General features: G+C 46.2%; 1 protein-coding gene across 1 annotated transcript; it reads left to right on the top strand.

Moving 5' to 3' along the window:
• Positions 1 to 13,699: 13,699 nt before the first annotated feature.
• On the top strand, positions 13,700 to 18,987 carry LOC147685301 (uncharacterized). Its single transcript, XM_086939619.1, has 6 exons — positions 13,700 to 13,753; positions 16,400 to 16,499; positions 16,604 to 16,702; positions 16,844 to 16,984; positions 17,180 to 18,272; positions 18,333 to 18,987. The coding sequence occupies exons 1-6, from the start codon at positions 13,700 to 13,702 to the stop codon at positions 18,985 to 18,987; spliced, it is 2,142 nt and encodes a 713-aa protein (XP_086795745.1).
• Positions 18,988 to 24,273: the final 5,286 nt, after the last annotated feature.

Raw genomic sequence — 24,273 nt, forward strand, 5'->3', positions numbered from 1 at the left:
CAGGGCCTTATTTAAAACAATGTGGTGCAAAACAACGCGATATGGCACTTTGCTGTGCTCCCCTGCGTTAAAAGAAAAGCAAGGAATGTGCTGTATCTATGAAATACAACGGACTCCGGTCCTCCTCCACTGGGGAAACATCCTTTACAACGCAACTTTTACAACGCAGTGCTTTTACATCGCAACTTTTACAACGCAAACCATTACAACGCATTGCGCTGGGGGGCGCTCTAGGATAGGGAATAGATTTAATTTACTATCCAACACCTTCCCTACTATCCACGGGGACTGGAGTTGGAATAGTAAATTAAACTATTCCCTATCCAGCATCCCTCAACACTATGCATTGTAAAAGCATGCGTTGTGATGTCATACATCCCCTCCACTGCACTGGTGCATAAATGGCTGCCTTTCGGTAATGCAGGTGTCTGCATTATAGAATTATTTTTTTTAGTGCAGGAAGGCACAGCTTCTGGCACAAAAAGAATCAATGGAGGCGTTTTCCTGTTTCTATGTGTGCATAATACATAGAACCAGGAAAGAGCTGGGAGAAATAACGTTATTTCTCCTTGTTATGCCACCCCTGGGGAGGAGCATGGTTTTGACACATTCCCAGATTTTTGCTGTGTTGTAAATCTGTGAATATGTTAAGCACCATAGGCTTTGAGTGGGAACACCCGCTGCAATGTCCATGGCATGCCTCCCCGATGCAGTGAGAGAAAACTCAGCAACTTGCACTGAGTTGCCTTCCACCATATCTACGAGGCCATGAAAAGCCATGCAGGATGGCTTTTCGTGACCTCTTAGACATGGCCCTGCATTCTACACCACCTAAACGTAGAACAAATTGATGAGCCGTAAGCGCACAGGACTTGTAAATAAGCCTCACAGTGCCTTTGCATCATGGAGGCTTTCCATGGGAGGCTCATGGGAGTTCCCATACATCCAACTGTGTATTTTGATGCAAATCCATATTTATAAAGAATTGTTTGTGAAAAAAGTTGCACTCTTGCCTGAAGCTGGCGTAAAGACTAGACATTGCTGTATTTCACCTCATTATCTCCTCTTTGCTTTTGTGCTGCATACTGCAGCAGACATATAAAGAAGAAAAAGCCTCCAAGGATAGGTTTTTTGGAGGAGGGTGCCCCTTCCTGCACAAAATCTATCCGGACCATAGCACAGGCTTCAATGCACTATTGCTCAAGTGAGTCTGTGTTGGTGCTAGGCAGCCCAAAGTGCACCAGCCCAGGTAAGAGTAGAACTATGCAGTTTGTTTGAAAATATGGCTCAGTTCTTCTCTCTCCCTTTCACAAAGAGCAACACAGTAACTTCCTTTGCTGCTTTGAGTGGAAGGTTTGCAAATCCAGGCTAGTATGTCGGTGGTCACAGAGGTAATAATTGTTACTATGTGTAACAAAGCACCTTAAAGCAAGGACTTCAGTCTAGTCAACTGGAGAGCCCTAAAGGATGGATCCCATTGCGAATAGAAACTGTGTAAATAATGTATAACAGTAAAGGCCTTAACATGTAATGACAAAAGAATGAAATTAAGAACATATAATATTTGTTAGCTTATACTAATATACACACATCAGCCCTAACACAAACTGGTGGCATTCATCCAAGGTAAGAACATTGTTCTCAATATATGGGTGAGCTCCCTTCTTGTTTACAATTGTCTGCTCCCTACTAAAAATAGTTCAAATTTAATAAGAAGGGTCACCGTCAAAACACACACTTCATGCATGAATAGCACATCCAGTCTATGTTTTTGCATTGCATTCTGGGAGTTGTAGCCATGCTTTTGTACTGTGACAAGCACAACTATATCTCCCAGAATCCAAAGCAAGAAACTAGGCTGGATGAGCTGGATCTGAGGATCTGGTGTACTACCCCTTAACTGATATTCCTCAGTCTGTATCTACGTAGAATTCATCTGAGGAATCTGTCTGATTCATTTCAGTTTCACAGATTCCTCAAGTGTAAGGGGCTTGGTTCAATTGTCTGACTAGAAAGCACTCTCCGTTAGATCTGATCAGATGTGTCAGATCATATCGCCCTAGTTGAGAAGTGGAAGGATACCAGTTATGTTACCATCCAATCCCTTTCACAAATAAGCCTTGTATATTAAGCTACTATGTTGTGGGTATTTGTAAAGTGCACTATCACTCCTGAGGGAATAATGGTGATGATCAGACATGTTGCCTCGCCCTGCCTCTGGTAGATTGGTTAATTAAATAGCTAGGTCGTCAGCTTTTTGTGGAATTCGATGAGAGATGAGGAGACTCTGTTGTGGAGTGTGAGGCCATTCCATGTTTTAGAAGCGATGTATGAGAACTCCCATCATCCTAATGTAGTTTCATGTATGCGAGGGACGTGTGAAAATAGGTGTCCAGCAGAGAGGTGGTGTTTGGGTGGTTGATGAAAGGAGACATGACTCTTCAGGTAGGTGGGGCTTGAGGTATGTAGTGCTTAAATGTGAGTGGGGAGTTTGAATTGAGCATGTTTGTGCATCCAGAGTCAGTGTAGTTCACTTATATGTATATGTGCTATGTGAGTTCTGTGTGGGAGGTTGAGTCTGAGTCTGAGTGCTGAGTTGTGGATGGTTTGCAGTCTTCTAGTGAGTTACTTTATATTTCCAGCATGGGCGGTGTTCACATAGTTCAACTCTCTGGTGACTAAGACATGAGTAACAGCTTTTCTTGTGTTGTTTGGGATCTTCCTCGGCATCTTCAGGGTATGGAAGCAGTATGAAGTGACAACTTACACTTGTGTGGTCATGTCCAGTTTATTGCTACCTAGCACAGGTTCTGGGTCCGAATTCAGCTGTTCACCAGTTAGAGTCCCTTGGTGAGATGTTCTTGCCATAAATCACTATTTGTGTCTTGTAAATGTTTAGCTTCAGAGAGTTGACTTTCATCCAGCACCTTTGGTCATCCATGTGGTGAACGTGTTTATTGTGTTCTGGGTCTTGTGCAAGAGGGAGAGTATGAGCTGTGTGTTGTTAGCATAGGAGAGGATGTTGATATTATGTTGGCAGATGATGTTGGCTAGAAGGAATATGTATGTGCTGAAGAGGGTGGGGCTGAGCACTGAACCTTGGGGCACTCCACAGATGTGTTTGAGGGCTTCCGAGGGATAAGGTACCAGGCTGACAGCTTGTGGTTGATCCGTTAAGGAGAGCAGATCCAGCTAGGAGCAATTCCTCAGATACCAATCTTGTGCAGGCACCTGATGAGGATGGGGTATCATACCATGTCAAATGCTTCAAAGAGGGTTCTGGAGAATGAGAGCTGCCATGTCTCTTCTGTTAAGGATTAGGTGGATACTGTATGTGGTGATGATGAGTGCTGTTTCTGTACTGTTGTTGGGCCTGAATTCAGACTGCATGATGTTGAGGTGCTCATGGTTGCTGAGGTGGTCTGTGAGGTGTTGATTGTCTAATACGTTGGCTGAGTGTGGTAGAAGGGAGATGTGTCTGTAGTTGGAAAGTGTGGCTGGGTCAGCGGATGGTTTCTTGAACTGGGGCAAAATGGTGGCATGTTTCTTAGTGTTCAGGAATGTAGTCGAGTTGATAGACGCACTGAGGATGGGTGTTAGTGCTTCACTGATTGGTAGGAGTCCTTTGGTGAAGGAATGAGGGAAGCAAGAGGCTGATGGAGCCCTAGAGCAGATGGTCTTCATGGTAGCAGCTATTTTGACAGTGGTGGTGGTGGTAGGCCATGAGGTCAGGATTCGTTCATCAGCAATTATATGTTAAGTTGCTACTGTGACAGAGTCCAGTTGAGGGTCAAAATTTCTGTATGGTAAGGTGAATTTGTTACATAAGAATAGCAAAAGCTTGTTGCAGAGGTCTTGTGAGGGGATGGTATTGCTGGAGGTGGCAGGAGGCATGGTAAAATATCCGATGACGGTGAAGATTACCTTGCTGCTGTTAGTGCTAGTGTTGTTGCAATTTGCAAGAGTTGTTCACTTTGTGTTCGATAACTGCTTGTGGTAGTGTCTTAGGGTGGTTTGACGCAGTCTTTATCTGCAAGGTCTTGACTTGTTGTCTTATAGCACTCCAGTTGCCTGCCGTGGCGTTCCATCAGCCTGAGTTCCTCTGGGTAACAGATGGCCTGTTGTAAGGCTCTTGCCATTGTGTTACACTTGAGGTGAGCCAGAGTGCCATTGCATGCTGTGATGGCTTTTAGCCTGTTGCTGGTGTGTTCGGGCCAGGTGTTTCAGGTGGCGGTAGGTCTGTGGTGGTGCAGGATGGGTACTTTTAAGCTGACACAGGTGTGGTCTATCCAGGACATAGTTGCTGACTTGTTGACTGTGATGTTGCTGATTGAGTAGAAAATCAGGTCCAGTAGGTATTTGTGGTGTGGATAGGTTCAGCAATGTGTGGGGTGAGGCAAAGTTTTCTGAAGTTTTCGATAAGGGCCATAGAATTTGGGTTGGTGCAGTCTACTAGGTGAAAGTTAATGTCTCCTGGGAGGATAAAGTTGCTGACATTAATGAGGGAGGCAAAGAATTCCATGATTTTGCTGGTGAAATTAGTGCAGGGTCCATGTGGGCTCTGTAGGAGAGTCAACCCCAGGGTCCTAGTTTCAAAACAGGTGTTTGTTCGATGCCATGGCTTAGGGGACATAAGGTTTCCAGACCTGAATTTTAATTTAGTAAATCACAGTATTTTAAGAGTTTTTAGTTTTGTTCATTTGAATCAAGAACATTATAAAATTACAACATATCTGAGACCATACTACAAAAGTGGCTTGGGGTGAAAAAAGGTGTTTACACCCATTTTTGACCCCTCTGGCACTGCTCTGTTACAGAAGGGGTCAAATACATACATACATACATACATGTGGATACTTCCATAACACTGATCGTTTAGACACACATCTTGCAGTTCTGTCTTCTCAAGGAAATGGTTTGTACAGAGACATTTCCATGTAAAAGACAGCACACCCTTTCCCATACACCTGCACTGTATTACCAACATGACCACAGGAGAAAATATTGTCTTGTAGGTGCAATAACTGAGCACCACTGATGAATTTACACACAATCAAACCCTCCCGCTCCACTACTCCCACATCCCTCAAGGGCACCTCTTAGGAGGAGGAGGTTCCAAAAAAAGAAACATATTCATTCATGTAGGTGCCTATTATCACACACAGCAACAGTCTTTTTGGGGTGCCCCTGCCACACTCTAAACTCTGGCAGCCCACTGCCTATAGTGACATCTGGAGCAGCGGCTTGGAAACTCTGCTCCAAATTTCACTTCAGCACTGTCTCTAGTGCACGCGCTTTCACAACTGTATTAAACACAGGCCATTATTTTATTCATCTTTCAGCACATTGTCACGGTCTGTTCAGGAAAAAGACAAAATTTCCTACTGCAATGTTCCAAAGAATGCATTAATACATCACCACACCACTGATAGCAGGTATTCGCACAAGGAAAGTCACGGATCAGAAGATTGGTGTCCAGTTACAGCTGCAAAACTCCAAAGTCAAGTAAAACATCTAAGGGTTCATTTACAAGCCTCATGTGCCGCAGGGACATCACTTTTAATGATGCTCTGGGGACGCTCACTGCAAGCCGAAACATACAAGGCCATGTAAAGCCACCCTGTGTGGCTTTTAATGGCCTCATTGATATTGTGAGAGGCAACGCAGTGCACGTCGTTGCGTTGCCTCACACTGCGATATGGAGGCGTGCCATGGGCGTTACAGTGGGTGTTCCCACGTAACACCCAAGGCATTTGACACATTCCCAGATTTACAACAAGCTGTAAACTTGAGAATGCGTCAAAAGCCTCCCTCTCCTCATGATGGCATATTGGTTGTTTTTGTGAAGGAAGGTGTCGATTGCTGCACAAGCAGAACCTGATTTAAATGCAGGTACATGGCTTGAGTTGGGGTACAACGCGGGTGGACGGCGTCACCCCACTTATTTTACCGGGTGGACGCCGTCCCCCCTGCCAAACAGCTGGACTTCCCTCTTTGGCCTCTCTGGGACGAGGAGCTCGGAGCTCACAGCACGCTGCTCACGCGCTGACTACTCAGATGCAATCGCATCTAAGGGGTGAGCGAGGGGAGGCAATGAGCCCGATGGTACAAGCCACCTTTCGTGACGTCACTTCCTGTTGTGACGTCACTTCCGGTGACAGCGTCCCCCCACTTCTTTTTTTAGGACTTGTGCCCTGTGCAGGTACCCTTGCACCATGGTGAACCGGTGCCTGCGTTGGTGCAAGGCAGACATTTGTGCATCACCGCAGTGTAAGCGGACAGGAATGCGCCGTATCTCAGACGCATTTCTGCCCTTTTCTTTTGGTGCAGGGCAGCGCAGAAAATTAACGTGCAGCACTGCCCTGCATCACATTGTTATAAATAAATAAACCCCCTAAAGCGATCGAGGGGAGGTCAGGGTCTTAAAAGTCTGTAGGCACCAGCACTGAACCTGGGCTGACAACGGAAAAGGACTCCAATAAGTTTAAGCTGCTTATTCATTCAAACATTTGCAGACTCTAAACGACAAGCCTCAGCAGAAGCTTAAACCTGAAAAATCACTGGAACGGTTCTATTTGTTTCGCTTGTCAGCCTAAAAGTTCTCGTTTGACAGAAGAACAAAGGATGAATCGCTCTACACGGATCACGCGCTGCTGGCATTAGTAGCTTTTACAGGTCAGCATTGCTTGTTCAGCCAAAATGTAAAGTGAATAAACCTGTGTGACAGCTTTCAAGGAAATGCAACCTCAGTGCGAAGCCCTGGCCATTACTTCCCTCTGTTTGCGATGAGCGAGCGCTCACCCTTTTAGGAGTAGATACAATGGATTATTTTTAATGGCTTCTGGTTTGAAGGGCTCTTCAGCTGTGCACTCACAGAGTGAGAATCTCTCCTCTGATTATTGCCAAAATTCATGCCCTTTTTCTTTCCCCCGCGCAAACTACACTTTTGCCTATTGAGAAAAAAAAGGACTCTCAACCCGATTCATGAAGTTAAATTGCGCTCGCAAAGGGCCAGATTCTGAGAATCTGGCCCTTTGCGAGTGCGATTTTTGCATTTGGGATTCATAATCCCAAATGCAAAAATCGCTATTAGCGAAATCGCATATTTGCAAGGAATTGGATTTAAGGAATCTCTATTAGAGAATCCTTAAATGCAATTCATCAACCTGTTGGAAATTGCGAATTCGCAATATTTGGTCGCTATTTACCACGAAGTCTGACTTCGTGGTAAATAGCGAAAAAATAGTAAAAAGCACTTTAGTGCATTTTTTTCTGTTGCATGTTACACACACACATGTCCTTTGGACATGTGTGTGTGCAACACCTGTTTAAATTAGCATTTCAGGGTTACTACAGGGTGTCCTTTGGACATCCCTGGCACCCTTGAAATCGCTATCTTATTTGCGATTAGCTAATTGCTAATCGCAAATAAGGAATACTCCCCATTCATTCCTTGACAAATAAGGAATGTGTAGGAATCGCAATTTGTTTTGCGATTCCTACATGAATCCCGTTTTGCGAGTCTGTAATAGCGATTCTTTATGAATCGCTATTAAAGACTCGCAAAACGGGTCTTTGATGAATCTACCTGTCTGTGCTTCCTGAATGTTGCAGTTTGCGCTGTTTCAGCATCTTCCCAAAACGTGTTCTTCAAAAGACATGCTACATTGTTGTGTCATTTGAGGCCTCCATTTTGTAGTAATGTTGCAAACATTTAGCAAAATCAGCTGTCAAAAGCCCATGGCTGAGATATTCCAGAACCTGCCCTATGCCAAAGAAAGAGACTCTTGAAGAATGCTGAGAATGACAAAGGTCACTCGATTGTGCTATAAAACTGGCAGTGCTTTCTTTTTAGTGTTCATTTTTTATTGATGGTGATTCTTGTAAAATCAGAACTCTTCCTGATGCTGGCTTTGTCAAATCAGCAAACTCCATTTCTTCACTTATTGTTAGGCAAATGAATATCAGGCACAAGCAATAACATGAAATCTTCCAAGCACAACCTGCGCCTCGAAAAATTCAGGTACAAAGACCATGGCATGCCAACCATGTAGGCCGAAAGAAAAACGCCTTTGTCTCTTAGTAAAATTAAAATGAAATATTAAAACACAGACTTTACACCTGGCAAAAACATCATCACAAAAACTACATTATTTTAAACCAACCAAAATGTCACTTTGCTCCTCTTACTCATCTTCATATGGTTGCTGCTTCCCTAGCAGGCTGGTCATTCCTAATTTATTGTCTTGGCATAGACTTTAGACTATTACTTCAATGCTAAATAAAATCGACTCCTGTATTTGTTTAGGTATGTTTGTTTGAATTTGTGATGGTCTGCTGAAAGGATTTGAAGGTGTAAATAATGCAACCCAGGTAATAATGTGCAGTCCCTAACTGATAGGGCTGCTCTTCTAAAAGCTGCTTCTGCAAGCCACGCCGCCATTTTCTTTGTTCTTTGTTACATTGACTGTCATCCACCCCTACTCACGGGTAATACGGATATACTACCCTGACTGTTTTTTATATATGCAGTGCTTAATTTGAGCCTGTGGTTTCTGGTACTGATCACCGGCACTTAATTGTCAATGCTGACACCTATGACAGTCTGCTACATCAGTCAATCAGGGTTGGTAAAGCGCAGCGACTCACCCGCGGGGGTCTCAAGGGGCTGGAGTGGCGGCTCCGTTGAGTGTTGGGATCAGCCGAAGAGCCAGGTCTTGAGGTCCTTCCTGAACTTGTGCACTGTGAGGTCTTGCCGGAGGTGAAGTTTATTCCAAGCCTTGGCTGTGAGGTAGGAGAAGGACTTTCCTCCCATTCTGGTCATGTAGATGCGTGGGATGTCAGCTAGGGAGAGATCAGATGATCAGAAGTGTCTCTTGGGTGCATTGAAGGAGAGGGGGTTGTTTAGGTGCACTGGTCCGATGTTGTGGAGGTCCTTGTATGCGTGAATGAGGAGCTTGAAGGTTATACTTCTTTCAATGGGGAGCCAGTGGAGATTGCAGAGGTATTTGGTGATGTGGTTGTAATGGGGAATGTCTAGTGTCAGTCTGGCTGCAGCATTCTGGACTGCCTGGAGTTTGCGGAGTAGTTTCTTGTTGATTCTGGTGTAGAGAGCGTTGCTTAGTCCAGTTTGCTACTGATGAGGGCATGCATGACCATTTTTCTGGATTTGGATGGGATCCAACTGAACGTTTTATGGAGTATGCAGAGGGTGTTGAAGCAGGCCGAACATACTGAGTGGATCTGGTGGTTAATCTTGAGCGATGAGTCAGGTATGATGCTGAGATTTTGTGCATGGTCTGTCGGGGTGGGGGCATTTCTCAGGCCAGTGGGGCCAACAAGTGTTGTCCCACACAGAGAGGGTGGAGCCAAGGATGAGGACTTCTGTTTTCTCTGAGGTTCAGGTAGCTCTTCTTCATCCGGGTGGTGACGGCTTTCATCCCTTCTTGGAAGTTGTGTCTGGTGATGTTGGGTACTTTGGTGAGGTAGAGGATGAGCTGGGTGTTATTAGCGTAGGAGACGATGTTGAGCCTGTGGTTTCTGATAATGGTTGCAAGGGGGCCATGTATATGTTGAAGAGGGTGATCCCTGGGTCACAGCATATCTTGTCTCTGTCAGTGCTGAGAGGTAGGGTGGGAGTCTAAATCGCTGAGTTCTGCCTGTGAGAAATTAGCATATCCAGCCAAGGGCTTTTCTGCGGAAGCCGGAATTGTGGAGTCTGGTGGCTAGTGTGCTGTGAGAGACGCTGTCAAAGGGAGCTGAGAGGTCCAGGAGGATGAGGGCTGCCATTTGACCCTGGTGGAGGAGAGAGCAGATGTCATTTGTGGTGGCGAATAGAGTGGTCTCGGTGCTGTGGTTGCTGCGGATCCAGATTGGGAGATTTTATTTATTTATTTGAGTTTTATATCCCCGGGACGTTGTTGGCTTTGGTGAAGTTTGCTAGCAGAGTGTTGACAGCCTTTTCAATGACCTTGGCTGTGAATGGAAGCAGGGAGAGGGTCTAAAGATTTTGAGGTACGTGGGTCTGTGCAGGGTTTCTTCAGGAGGGGTTGACTTTCGCATGTTTCCAGTCATCTGGGAATGTGGCTGTTTCGAGTGAGCAGTTATTCATCTGGCGTATTTCAGGTGAGATGGCCGTGGAAGCTCTGTGGAAGATGTGTGGTGGGCAGGGGTCCCAGGGTGCTACAGAGTGGATGCTCTTCTAGGTCTTTAGAGTGTCTTCTGTCATGTGAAGGGTCCAAGTGAGCAGTGTCTGTTGGGTGGTGACGCTGGGTGGTGCGGAGGTCTTGGTTGTCAAAGTTGTCAAAGATCGTGAAAAAAGGTGCCGAGTCTGTTGAAGAGGTCTTGGGAGGGTGGGACATCTGTTGTTTCGCAGCTGGGTTTGGCAAATTCCTTGATGATGGAGAAGATGGAGGCACTGTTTGTTTAATTTACAAATAGGCGCAACAACAGTTGTTTATTCATTTGATATACATAAAAATGACTAAATCCTACTGTCCGAGCCTTTGTTATAGCTTTGGGGCCCTAGAATAGTCTGAATGGTCCCATATGTAGCTCTGTGATGATTGATATTTGTGTTGGTATTGTCAATGATAAAGCTGGCATGGCAATAGGTGGTGCAAGCTGCAGTGGACTCCTGAGGAGGGCCCTGGCACTTATTTATTTACAAATTAAGCACTGTATATATGATACCTCACCCACTAAGTGCTGGATATGTAATCCTTCACTGTGCACCACAAATGACAGCTTGGTTGGCATTGCTGTAGTGTGAAACTCTCATAGCTGGAGCCACACAACTGCTGGCGCTGGGAAACCAGGATGCCTGTGAGTTTCCCATAAGCAATATTTATCCTCCCATTTAAACAAGTAATGCAAAACGTTTTATTTGCTGGACTATGCTGCTAAGATCACTTGCTACCCCTCTGTAGCAAATATGCTATCCTTTCTATAGAGATTTGACAAAGATGCACAACACATTTTGCCCACTTCTTCCCTCCTTTTCCCCTTCAACGGTTTTGAAGCAGCAGTTAACACTTGAATGGAGAGTCTTGTAGCCGCTCTAGTGGGACCACGGAAACCATGCTTAATGTTAGAAAAAATTATTTATGAGCACAGCTGACATATGAACCCACTTCTTTACCACACCATAAATGTGCTTGTTGACTATAATGTGTATCTCAACAAGTTTCTCAGTTTTAATTTATATTCCTGCATGCCCCATCACAATGTTTACTGAAGTGGCCTGATGCGGGATGCTTAGCTCTATGCAAAATGAATGGAATAATGTAATCTCAGATTGTGTCCTGCCATTGGCCTATGTGATACCCGCACGTAAAGAAGAGACCAGTGGATTGTCCTCCATCATACTCTCAAGTAATGCCTATTTGATATATTCAGATTTGTCCATGCTGACTAAGTAGTTCTTTCCTGCATTAAATGCTTTGTTTGAGATAAGGTCTCCGGAGCAGTTGGCTGCTGCTGGGTCCAAGGACAAATTTAGCTGCGACTCATCCAGTTTTCTCTACGAGTCAATAAGTGGCCACAAATGCACACAGTGCAACTTCATTTATTTATTTATTTTTATTTAAGAAGTTTTCCATAGCGCTGGCCTGACCCTAAGGTATTGGAGCGCTTTACAGCAGATATTAGCAGATAATCACCAGATACATAGCAGATAATCACCATATACAAAAGAGGATCAGATCAACACATTGTCCCGTAGGACAGAACTGTCTTCAGGTTTCATCATAGTCTTAGAGTTGGAGCAGAGCTCAATGCCCACTAGTTGCCTCGAGCCATCCAATCACTGGGGAGTGGTTGAGGGACAAGGTTTTAAGTTGGCTTTTGAATTCAACAAAGGAGGAAATGGTTCTGATGTGAGGAGGAATGGAGTTCCAGATTTTAGGAGCGCTTCCGGTGAAGGATCTAACTGCAGTTCTTTTTTTTCTTGTTTTTGGAGGGATGAGTAGGAGGGAATTTGAGCTTCTTAGGTTCCTGGTCTGACTGGCTTTTTTGAGTTTTTTCGCCAGGTATTCAGGTTTGCCAGTGTGAAGGGCTTTGTGGGTGAGGCAAGCTGTTCTAAAGCTGATCCGCATTTCGACTGGCAGACACTTATGATCCCTGACAGCAGGTGAGATATGTTCGAATTTCTTGATGCTGGTGATCATTCAGGCAGCCGCATGTAGCATAGATTTGATGGCGCCAAATGTACTTTGGGAACTCCAGAGAGGACTGCGATCCCATAGTCTAGTCGTGACAGTACCAGAGATTGGGTGGCCTGTTTGAGGTCAGTAGTAAGAAGGGATACCTTCCATCAAAAAATCCTGGTCGCAAAAGTGACAGCTCTGGTCGCAAACTGCTGGTCGCAATTTTGACAGCTTTTGACATGTCTGGTTTTAAACTTCTGGCCTTATTTTTGACAGTTTAAAGCCAGGACTGTTTAAGACCAGGGTTTGATCAGCCCTGACCTTAAGCAGTCTGGTCTTAAACTTCTAGTCTTAAATTTGACAGCTCTGCTCTGCTGCAAAACATGAGGTAATTGTGTATATGTTAAAAGTGCATAGAAAAAAAACTACATGGTTGTAGGCTGGAAATGTCTGTGCATTTTTAGAACTGGGGTTTGCAGCCAGCTGATGTTTGAACAGCTGGTGGGGGCAGTCCTGCGTTCCCAGCCCAGGGCCTGGGAAGAAGAATGCCCCATCAGCTGTTTGAACAGCTGATGGGGCAGTCCTGAGTTCCCCAGCCCAGGGCCTGGGAAGAAGAATGTGTCATGTAGGTGTCAAAGTGGCAAAGGGGCCTCACAAACCTACCAATGGTAATTCTCTCTAAAAAAATAAGTTACTACAAACCCCTTATAAAATAATAAACCCCAGCCATCCCTGAGATTTGAGATAAGAAAAAAAGAGAGATGGCCTGTAGAGCAAAGCTTCCCATTGTCTAACCCCACTCTTCCCAGGATAGGCCCACACATCACAAAGCCACTGGTCCCAAGTTTGACAGGCTAGTTCCAACTTGACATGGCTGGCAGGAAATTCATGTGAGTCCCAAGGTAGATCCTGTTCCCGGGCTCCCTACTGCCCTGGAGAATGTGTCACGTAGGTGTGAAGAGTTTTGCGCCGGCCCCCATTGTCTAACCCCACTCTTCCCAGGATAGGCCCACACATCACAAAGCCCCTGGTCCCAAATTTGACAGGTTAGTTCCAACTTGACATGGCTGGCAGGAAATTTAATATGTGAGTCCCAAGGTAGATCCTGTTCCCAGGCTCCCTACTTCCCAGGAGAATGTGTCACGTAGGTGTGAAGAGTTTTGCGCCGGCCCCCATTGTCTAACCCCACTCTTCCCAGGATAGGCCTTGAGTTTGAGTAACAAGGATAGAAAAAAAAAGGCTCCCAACCAAAGGCCAGCAGGGCATTGTTCTAACCCCCTAAAGTCATAAAGGGTGTGGGGGGCTTCTAATTAGCATGCTTGGACAGGTATAAAAGGCCCCTCAAGGAAAACTGCCAAACACCCATTCAAAAACCCCCCTTTGAGGAGTGACTGGCGTGGATTGTTCTGCTGTACCTGGAGGACTCCTGCACCAGCAACCAAGTCAAAAACCTTTGTGGATTTCTACACCATCAAGCCCTACAAAACCTTGGGGAGTGACTGGCCTGGATTGTTTTGAAGGCACAGAGCCAACCCTTGGATCCTAAGGCAAGAATGGACCAGAGCAACTTCTCCCAGATTGACGCAGCCTGCCAACATGTAAAGAAGGTAAATAATGGATGGTGCAATGTTGTATTAGGGTGTACATGTAGTTTAAAAAAATAAAAAAGTTGTACTTTTAAAAAAAATAGTACTATGTAGTGTGGCTTGTAAACTGTTACTCTTTAAGTCTATGTGCTGTGTTTAATGTGAATAATGGTGACAAAGAAGTTTTTTTTACAAGATGTGAATTGTAATGTAAATGTGCTTAAAGTGAATAAAGTCTTTGCTGATGCATTGAGTTTAAAGCTGTGTGTGTGTGTGTGTGTGTGTGTGTGTGCGTGTGTGTGTGTGTGTGTATTTAATGTTAATAAGGGTGGTGGCATAAGTTAGAGTTTGCAGGGTTTGTATTTAAGGGGTCATAATGTTATAGGCCTTAGGAGGGTACATGTTGAGGGGAAACGTATATTTTACAGAGAATAGAAACATTTTTACCAGGCTGCTGTACATTTAATATCAATAAAATGTTAGAGGCTACTACTGTTTCAGGGGTGCCAGAGGTTCTTTAAATAAAATACATGGCATACATATAAAAATAAATAAAATGCATTATTGTACTCACCAAGTTGCTGTTTTGGGGGCTTTTCGAGGATCAGAAGTATGGGGCTGTATCTGTGTAGGAGAGCCTGTAAGGGGTGAGCTGGAGGGGTCCAGGATGTTCAGGGTCCTTGAGTGCATCGTTTTAAAAAATCCTCTGGAGATGCACTGGGGTTCTGGGTGGGGAGGTCTCTGGGCGTCCCTGGGGGGCTCCGGTGCCCTTGTGCCGCTTTTTAAAATAAAAATAAGCCCCCATGAGCCCTCTTGAGGCTGGCGCTGCTCGGGGGGGGGGGGGCCACGGGAGGTCTGTGAGGGGTCTTCAGGGCTCTGGGGCCCCGCTTGCCGCTTTTTTTTTTGTTTAAAAATCGCCCCGAGCCCACTTCTCCGGGGCGCTGTCGGGGGTGAGGGTCAGGGTGTCCCTGGGGGCTCAGTGCCCCGATTGCCGCTTTTTTTGTGTTTAAAATTAATCCCCCGAGCCCGCTTGATGATGGCGCTGCTCGGGGGTGTTGTGGGACCGTGTTCTGGGTGTCTGGTGGGGGCTCCGGGGTCCCGAATGCTGCCTCGATCCCGCTATGTTGTTTTGTAAATGCCCCCGAGCCCGCTTTCACAAGGCGCGGCTCGAGGGTGCGGGGGTGTAGGGTTCCGGTGTCCTTGGGGGGCTGCCTCGGTCCCGCGTTTGTTTTTAAAATTAATCCCCCGTGCCCGCTTGAGGCTGGCGCTGCTCGGGGGGCTCTGAGGGCGGGCTCCGGGTGTCTCTGCAGGGGCTCCGGAGCCCGAGTGCCGAGTTGTCCCGCTATGTTGTTTTGTAAATGCCCCCGAGCCCGCTTTCACAAGGCGCGGCTCGAGGGTGCGGGGGTGTAGGGTTCTGGTGTCCTTGGGGGGCTGCCTCGGTCCCTCGTTTGTTTTTAAAATTAATCCCCCTGAGCCCGCTTGAGGCTGGCGCTGCTCGGGGGCTCTGAGGGCGGGCTCCGGGTGTCTCTGCAGGGGCTCCGGAGCCGTGCCGAGTTGTCCCGCTTTTTTTTGTAAAGGCCCCCGAGTCCGCTTTCACAAGGCGCGGCTCGAGGGTGCGGGGGTGTAGGGCTCCGGTGTCCTTGGGTGGCTGTGAGGGTCCTGGGAGGGCATTTTCCCACGGTCCCCACGTGGATACGGCATCATGGCGGATGGACGCTTCATCGGTCCTGCAGGGGCAAGGTCCGCCCCCTCAATGATGTCACCAGTGCATCACTGAAGGGGCGGACCAAGCCCCTGCATGCCCAGTGTGTGTGTTTTTTTTTTATTTATTGAGATAGCGCGAACCACAGCGCTTTACACAAGAACCATTTGCAGAACATAAGAATTACAGGTATTACATAAAAAAAGCTCCAAGCAGAAAAAATGTAGCGCAAATTTCACCCTTAGGTGTCACAGCGCTTTACATAAGCACCAGTTGCAAAAGATAGGTATTTAGGATTACATGTGTTACATAAAAGATGCAAACAGAAAAAATGTAAATGTAGCGCAAATTACAAGAGCAGGCTTTAAGTTACATGGACAAAAATTTCAATTGTGAGCAAACAAAATACACGTGCTAGCAAGCGGGGCATTACAGGAGGAAAAAAGTGACATGTGTGCCGGTTACAAAAGCAAGCGTAAAGCTACATGAGTAATAAATAAAGTGATAAGTGTGTAGGTTACAAGAGAAAACAAAGTACAATTAGAGGTATAATACTGTAATATATGGTAGACACTCAAGCACAAGAATAAGCGTCATGTAGGCAATTCTGGCACTGGCGCAACTATCAAAAGCACGCAAAATGTAAGAGGGCGCAAACAAGGTGTTACAAGAGAAAAGTGGCATGTACGTGTTACAAAAGAGTACCATGAACCTAGGGGCAGTGGTTGTAGGTCAGAAGGACTATGTGTACCTACAGTTATTTACCCCATAAGCAAAGGATATGACGCAGGTTGTTTTTAACATATGTTTTAGCGCCGCACATACAACGCTTTTTTAAAAAATGTCTGTTGTTGCACCCCTCTTAACAGTTTTTTAAAATGTATACATGAATTGTTTGAAGTTGTGATACTTTTATTTATGAAAGGTGCTTTAAATCCTGTTCTTTTATTTAATATTTAATACAGATGCAAGACCCTGCAAATGCAACCGTCACCAATGTACCCCCTGCGCTGGACACAGCTGTAATAACTAGCAGCGATGGTCACTTGTCAGCCCCGCAGCCAGGTATATATATTTAGAGTTGTGTAGTTCTACGTAGTTTTGTACACCAACAACGCACAAGTTCTCTTTTTTTCTAATGTGGGTCTCATGTCTGTATGCTTTTACAGCTAATGACCCCGACCTACAAGAAGCTTATGACGATCTTATGTTGTACCTCGAGGCTCAAGACGCTATGAACAATGTGCAAAACACTACAGTTCCTACAGGTAATTAAAAATGCCGTTGTTATTTAAACTGTCTAAGGCGCTAGGGAGTTGGCAGAGTAGGACAGCGTCCTGACCCTGAGGGTGTATAGAGGTAATCCTCAGAAAGATGACTAATGTTGGGTATTATTTTTTTCTTTACAGGTGTCCCTATGTTATGCCAGGACGGTGCTGAGGTCCATGAGGTGGCGCAATGTTCAAAAGAAATTCCTTTGAAGAGGAAAGCTTCAACTTCTAAAGTGGGACCTCTGTCAAAGAAAAGAGCTGCAAAAAGACCTCTTTCAGGTGTGTTTTTTATAAAAGGGTGTGAGAAGTACTAGAGGCGTTACAGACTCTCAAGCAGAAGGGTACAGCTGGTTGTAGGAAGGCCTATATAAAAAAGGTGACTGTGTAGAACTTAGGATGGTGTTGATTGTACGTGTTGTTTTTATGCTTACTCTAATATATATATATATATATTTTTTTCTGTTTATATTTTAGAAGCGGCTCAGAAACATGCTGCTGAAGAGAGGTCGGCGCCGCCCTTAACGGACATAACATCCGTCCAGAACAACAGAAGCGGCGCAAAAGTCGTGAGTAGGCGTGTACGCCAGGAAAAACTATCTACGTACTACACACCAAGCAACACGCTCAACAACCATCTACAACAATCTATTCTGCACAGGGGCGGGGCCAACACTGGCGGTATGCTTACAAGCCCTGCCTCCCTTAAGAAGAATCAGGGGGACTCAGAGAACCTCCCCAGCCCTTTAAAAAGGGTGAAGGTCTGTAAGGTGTTCACAGACACCCAAACAGAACCCTTAAACCAAAAGAAGACAACGGCGGTGCTCCACGAGGGCCTTGCAAAGCTCTTAAGCCCTGAGAAGAAAAGCCCTAGCACCCCTGAGCCCCAAGCTAACCCCTTAGATTTATCTATAAAAAAGGATGCTAAGCCCTTGAATGAGGCCTATACAACCTTGAGCCCCAAGGAGGTGGTAGTTGTACCGGTGGTTGTAGAAGAGGCGGCGCCGCCACAACCCCCTAAAACATCGCGCCTCTCAAGAAAACATCTGAAGCTAAAACCGGGGGTCCCTAAGGTCCCGTTACCAGAGTCCCTCAGCAACCCTAATACAAGCCAGGATCCACCAAGCGTCCTGAAACCCCAGACAGGGGCTAATAAAATAACTGTGCATGTAGAGGTGCACGCCCCTGAGCAACCCCCAAAGCCTGTTGTAAGTGTTCAGGCCCAGCCTAGGGTATCAACAGGTGGTAATGCGCAACCCCTAGAAAGTCCTTCTAGCATGAATAGCCACGCTCTTGAGGAGTTGAGGGGGATGGTATACAACATTGGTAGAACCCCAGAAGCGGTGTACCAGGGGTCTTTGAGCACAGATGGCTTACAGAACACAGGTAACCATGCACCCCACCCTAACACATACATTTCAGCTAGGCCCCAGGATTACAATGACAACTCCTCACAATCCTCAGACCCTTTGTCCCCGAGGACCCCTCCAGGAGCATACGACCCTACCAGCCCCACGGTCATCCACATGTACAGCCCCGTGTCCAGCCCCGATGCCAGCCCCGCGTACAGGCCCTTGGACAGTCCAGCTGACAATCCCATGTACAGTCCTGTGTCCAGTCCCGTGGCCAGTCCCGTGGCCATCCCCGCTGCCAATCCCGTGTACAGTCCCGTGTCCAGTCCCGTGGCCAGCCCCTCTGCAAACCCCGTGTACAGTCCCGTGTCCAACCCTGAGGCCAACACCGCTGCCAACCCCTTGTACAGTACAGTGTCCAACCCTGAGGCCAACACCGCTGCCAACCCCTTGTACAGTACAGTGTCCAACCCTGAGGCCAACACCGCTGCCAACCCTTTGTACAGTTCAGTGTCCAACCCTGAGGCCAGTACCGCTGCCATCCCTGTGTACAGGGCCATGTCCATCCCCTGGGACATGCCCGTGTACAGACCCGTGTCCAGTACCGCCATAGCTGGTGGCAGTATAGATGGGCCTGAGGGGTTGTCACCATTTATAAGACCTCGCAAGGTGTGCCCCCCTAAGCAGGAACAAGATGGGTCTGTAAACACTGAAGAGGTATTGAAGACACATGTAAAAGAGATCCAGATGGCTGTTCGCAAATTAAAACGACAGGCGAACCGTGCAATCATAAGAATGGATATGGGGTTTTCCAATCTCAGGAACAAGAGGGAGGCCCAACATCTGGTCGTGGCAAGGGTTGGGGTGTGTAAAAAAGAGATCATACAGATGTGTCAGGCGGCTGTGGCCGATATACACGGTACACACTCATGACTATGTCAGTACCAGCCCCTAAAGACCCCCACAGCCATTGTTGCTCCTAAGAGGACCCCAAAATATAACCGTAAGGTCCAGAGGTTAGTGACAAAGGCTGTACGGTTCTTAAAACTACTCAAGCAACGACCAGCGGGGGCCCCACAAACCCTCAAACAAGACACCCCTGTTTCCATAGACCCCTTCAAACAAGATACACCTGTTTCCCTAGACCCCTTCAAGCATGGTACCACAGCTTCAAGATCAACGCCTGAAGCATATAATCCAACACTTCACCGCCGACAATACATAGGGGCAGGGTCTAACATACCTAGGGTCGGTCATTTGAAGGGGGTCGGGGGCTGGCTTTAAAACTCCAAGCACCCCAACATTCAGAAGGACCTTGGGGTGGAACTGTAGCGGTGGCCTCCATGAACAAGACAACCAACGACAGCGACCTACCTGTTCAGATAGGCTGGGGCTTGGTATCTCGAAAAGCCTGGGCCCGTAAAAAAAAACAAAAGTGGCTTAATAGTACAAAGCAACGCCGGCTTTTAATAAATAAGCTGAAGAAGGCGAGAATATGCGCTACCCGCAGGCTTACAAGAAACCCTGAGACAGGTCCCACCATGACCTCCCAAAATGACACAGCAGAGAACACCTCCACAAATCACACTCCTACTGATGAGGGCCCAGAGCCCTTGTTTTTAGAGAGTGTTAGAAGTTACACTCGCAATGTAGAGAGGTTTAGGGCCGTAGAACACTATGAGGAGTTTAGATTTGTTAACCTACACCAAATAACATCAACCACTCATGGTGTTCTGGCTATACATCAGGCTGTGCAGGACCTCATAGAAAGGTTGTTACACGATGTGGGGCCTAATGACTTTTTCCAACTCCGCTTCCAGGGGCAGGGTTTTGACACACCGTTGTTCACCAGGCGTAAGACCCGAGATGTTTTTGACGCTGTGCAATTTTTAGAAAACCTCCAAAGGCTTTTACAGAGTAAGGCGGAACTAGTCGCCTATGGCACTTTTAGAGTCATAGCCCTCATTGTACGGGGGCGTGAGGGGGGTGTTTCCAGACCCTTAAAGAGCGTACTATACAGTAAAATAATTGGTAAGAAACAGATGTGGCTGCTCAATTTTAGCAACGCCACTGCCAATACATGTCTGGCGGCCAGCATCGTGGGTCTGCTGATGGCTCGCAAGACCCCTGACGCTGTCATCATGTCTAGAGCTGCTGAAGCCCATGAGGATCTTGAAATACCTCCTGACCGAATGGTCGGCTTTGGCGATATAGGTCTTTTTGAGAACTATTTCGCCGTGACGGTGAAAGTTCTCTATCACAGCGGTTCCTGGAAGTACTTTACAACCGGGGAACCTGTGAGAAACAAGACCGTATATGTCCTCCACATGGAAAATCATTTTTACGGCATCTTGAACCTAAAAGGTTTTCTGGGGGCCAAGTATGTGTGCGCCCACTGCGACCATATATACAACAATAAAACACACCACCAGTGTGAAATGTGTTGTAAGATGTGTCAGAGGGTTGGCTGTATAGAAGACGCTACCCTGAAGGTGAGGTGCAGCACGTGTAGGCTGTTTTGTCGCTCGCAAAACTGCTTGAGCATACACGAGAAATCTTTCAAATGTGTCCCTAAAAAGGACTGCAGCGAGTGTGGGCGGTATGTTGCAACGGATCACAAGTGCAAAGGTATGATATGCCCCCGTTGCCATGTGTCTTACGAGGCCGGCACCAACCATCAGTGTTATATGGTTAAAGGTCCACCTCAGACGAAGACCGAAGACTATTTAGTGTTTGATATAGAGTGCACACAAGAGACAGGGGTACACCAGCCTAACTACATTTACGCACACCATCTAACTTCTGACGACAGTTGGGAGTTTGAGGGACGAACGTGCGTTGGTGATTTCCTGAGCACTTTCATTCAAGCCAAATTCCAAGGATATACCATGCTCGCCCACAACTCGAAAGCCTATGACTCCTTCTTTATTCTACGAGACATGATTCGTGAAAAGATACAAGTGGAGCTCATAACCCAGGGGTCTAAACTGATGCTGATGACAGTATGCTCTTTAAAAATACGCTTCATAGACACCCTGAATTTCCTACCCATGAAATTGAGCAAGCTGCCAAAGGCCTTTGGGTTCCCAGGGTGTAAAGGTTATTTCCCACACTTTTTTAACACCTGGGCTAACCAAAATTATGTGGGACCCATGCCGCCTCCTGACAGCTATGGGGTTGAATACATGATGCCTGATGAGAAAGTGAGCTTTCTACAGTGGTACTCTGAAAACCGTGAAAAGGAGTTTCACTTTCAAACAGAGTTGAAAGCTTATTGTCAGGCTGATGTAATGATCCTTCGGCAAGCTTGTAACCTCTTCAGAGATGTTGTGGTGTCTATGACTAAAGAAGTCAAGGACTTGAAACCTAAGACCTTGCCTAAAAAAGTCAAGGCCTTGACATCCAAAACCCCTGGAATACAGCAAGCGGTCGAATACATAGACCCATTTCAAAACGTCACTCTGGCATCCATGTGTATGTCCATCTACAAACACATGTTTTTAATGCCTGAAACTATCGCTCTAGTACCGCCAGACCTCTATAACGGTAAACAGAAACGTTATTCAACCCCCTCTATCCAGTGGCTCATGCACGTCTCTGAGAAGGAAGACATACAAATTCAACATGCCTTACAGGGTGGTGAATACCGCCTGGGCCCCTATTACCTGGACGGGTACTCTGTAATTAAGGGTGTGCCGACAGCCTTTGAATTCAACGGCTGTTTTTACCACGGCTGCCCCAAGTGTTACAAACCCCACGAGTATAACAAAATGCTGGGTGCCAAATTTGAACACTTATACAGGCGTACTCTGACAAAGGCCCAGTATGTTGAAAACCAGGGCTTTGCTATGAGAGTTCTTTGGGAGCACGAGTGGTTAGACATGTTAAAAACCGACACAGACCTCTGCTCTTTTCTTAAGACTCATGATTTACCCACACCATTGGAGCCCCGTGATGCCTTATTTGGGGGGCGTACAAATGCCATACAACTGTACAAGGTCGTTGGTGAGGGTGAGAAAATACACTACTATGATTTCACTAGTCTGTACCCTTTTGTGAACAAGATGAAGTTGTACCCAATGGGTCACTCCACCATCATCTATAGAGATTTCAAGCCCCTATCCGAATACTTTGGGCTTATCAAATGTGAAATCTATCCTCCTAAACAGCTTTACTTCCCAGTGTTACCATGCAGAGTCGATGGCAAGCTGATGTTCCCCCTATGTCGAACATGTGCGATGCTTAAAGAGATTGATGGCTGCAGACACACCGATGAACAAAGGATGCTCACAGGGACCTGGTGTAGCATCGAGGTACAAGCTGCCTTAGAGAAAGGGTACAGGATCGGTAGAGTACACGAAGTGTGGCATTTTAAGAGCACTACAACACAACTCTTTGCCCCCTACATTAATTTGTTTCTCAGAGACAAACAGGAGGCCTCAGGGTATCCTGAATGGTGTACTAGTCAGGATGCAAAACAGAAATACATCGATGACTACTACGCTCACGAGGGTATCAGTTTACGCCCCCATCTGATAGAGGTCAATCCTGCACGCCGACAGTTAGCCAAACTCTGTCTCAACTCCTCTTGGGGAAAATTTGCACAGCGCACAAACCTTTCAAATACCACTTTAATATCAGACCCTGATGAACTGTTCAAGTACCTGTTTACCCCCTGCTACGAGGTGTCCAGCTGCGAGTTTATCGATGACGATACCGCAGCTTTGTGTTGGAAATACGCCCAAGAGTACCCCACATCGAGTAACAACATAAACATTTTCATAGCCTGCTTCACGACAGCCCACGCTCGTCTAGAGCTTTACGGGGTTATGGATAAGCTCCAGGATCGCTGCTTGTATCACGATACAGATTCTGTGATTTTTCTGAGCAAACCGGGGGATGAAGACCATCCTCTAGGAGATTATCTGGGTAATCTAACCAGTGAGCTAGATAAGGATGAGTATATAAAAGAATATACTACCTCAGGGCCTAAGACATACAGTTACCGGACCAACAAGAACAAGGTGTGTATGAAGGTCAAAGGGATAACCTTAAATGTCAGCAACACTGTAAAAATCAATTTTGATAGTCTGAAGAATCTGGTACACAAATACGCTACAGCAGACAATTCTGAGAATGCTAAAACCATAGTCGTGAACCAGCCCTGCATAGTCAGATCTAAAAAGAAGTGGGAAATCACAACCCAGCCTCTACATAAAACATTGCGAGTTGTTTTTGATAAAAAGGGTCCTAACCACCGACTATAAAACACTGCCTTATGGTTATTAGGTCCATTAGAGAGACAGCCGCCACAGTATGGACACCAGGTTGCAGCATCCGTTCTCCTGCGTGCTAGCAGGACCCTCAAACTGTGGTAAAAGCTATTTTATAAAAAAGCTCTTAGAAAATGCCGCCTCTGCTTTATCACAAATCCCTAACAACATTGTATGGCTTTATTCATGCTGGCAGCCTCTTTATACAGACTTGGGCCGTCGGTTCCCCCATATCAAATTTATAGAGGGTATACCGGATAACCTCAACGATGATGAGCTACTACCACCAACCCTTGTAAATATGATAATTGTTGATGATCTGATGCGTGAAGGTGGTGATCATCCAGAGTTAGAGAGAGCTTTTACTCAATATTCACATCATCGCAATCTAAGCATCTGCTACATTGTGCAGAATTTGTTTTACAAAGGCAAGAACAGTAGGTCTATAGCTCTCAACGCTTCATACCTTGTTTTATTTAAAAACCCCCGTGACAAACAGCAAATAGCTGTCATAGCTAAACAGATGTACCCTGGAAACACACACTTCTTCATGGAGGCCTTTAACGACGCTACAGCAAAACCCCACGGGTACCTGTTGGTAGACTTAAAAAATGAAACTCTAGAAGACTATTGACTAAGGGCTGATATTTTTCCACCAGAGCTACCTGTAGTTTACACCCCAAAGCCCAAGACCAGGCCCTATAAAAAGCAGCGGTGATGTCTTTTAGAACCATTTACAGACCAGCCCTTATAACGCTCAGTGGTGACCATGTCTACACACCTACGCCGCAATTTAGCTCTCCTGAAAATGCTTGTTACAGCCAGCCCCCAACACCGAAAGGCCATCCTGGGCAGCGCTTCTGACGATTTAGTGGCTGCCATTTCAGAAATAGCCATAAACACCCTAAAAGGCAACGTCCCTGTTGGACAGGCCACATGAAGGGCC

The sequence above is a fragment of the Lissotriton vulgaris genome, chromosome 10 (genome assembly GCF_964263255.1).
Source record: "Lissotriton vulgaris chromosome 10, aLisVul1.2, whole genome shotgun sequence".
NCBI lineage: Eukaryota > Metazoa > Chordata > Amphibia > Caudata > Salamandridae > Lissotriton > Lissotriton vulgaris.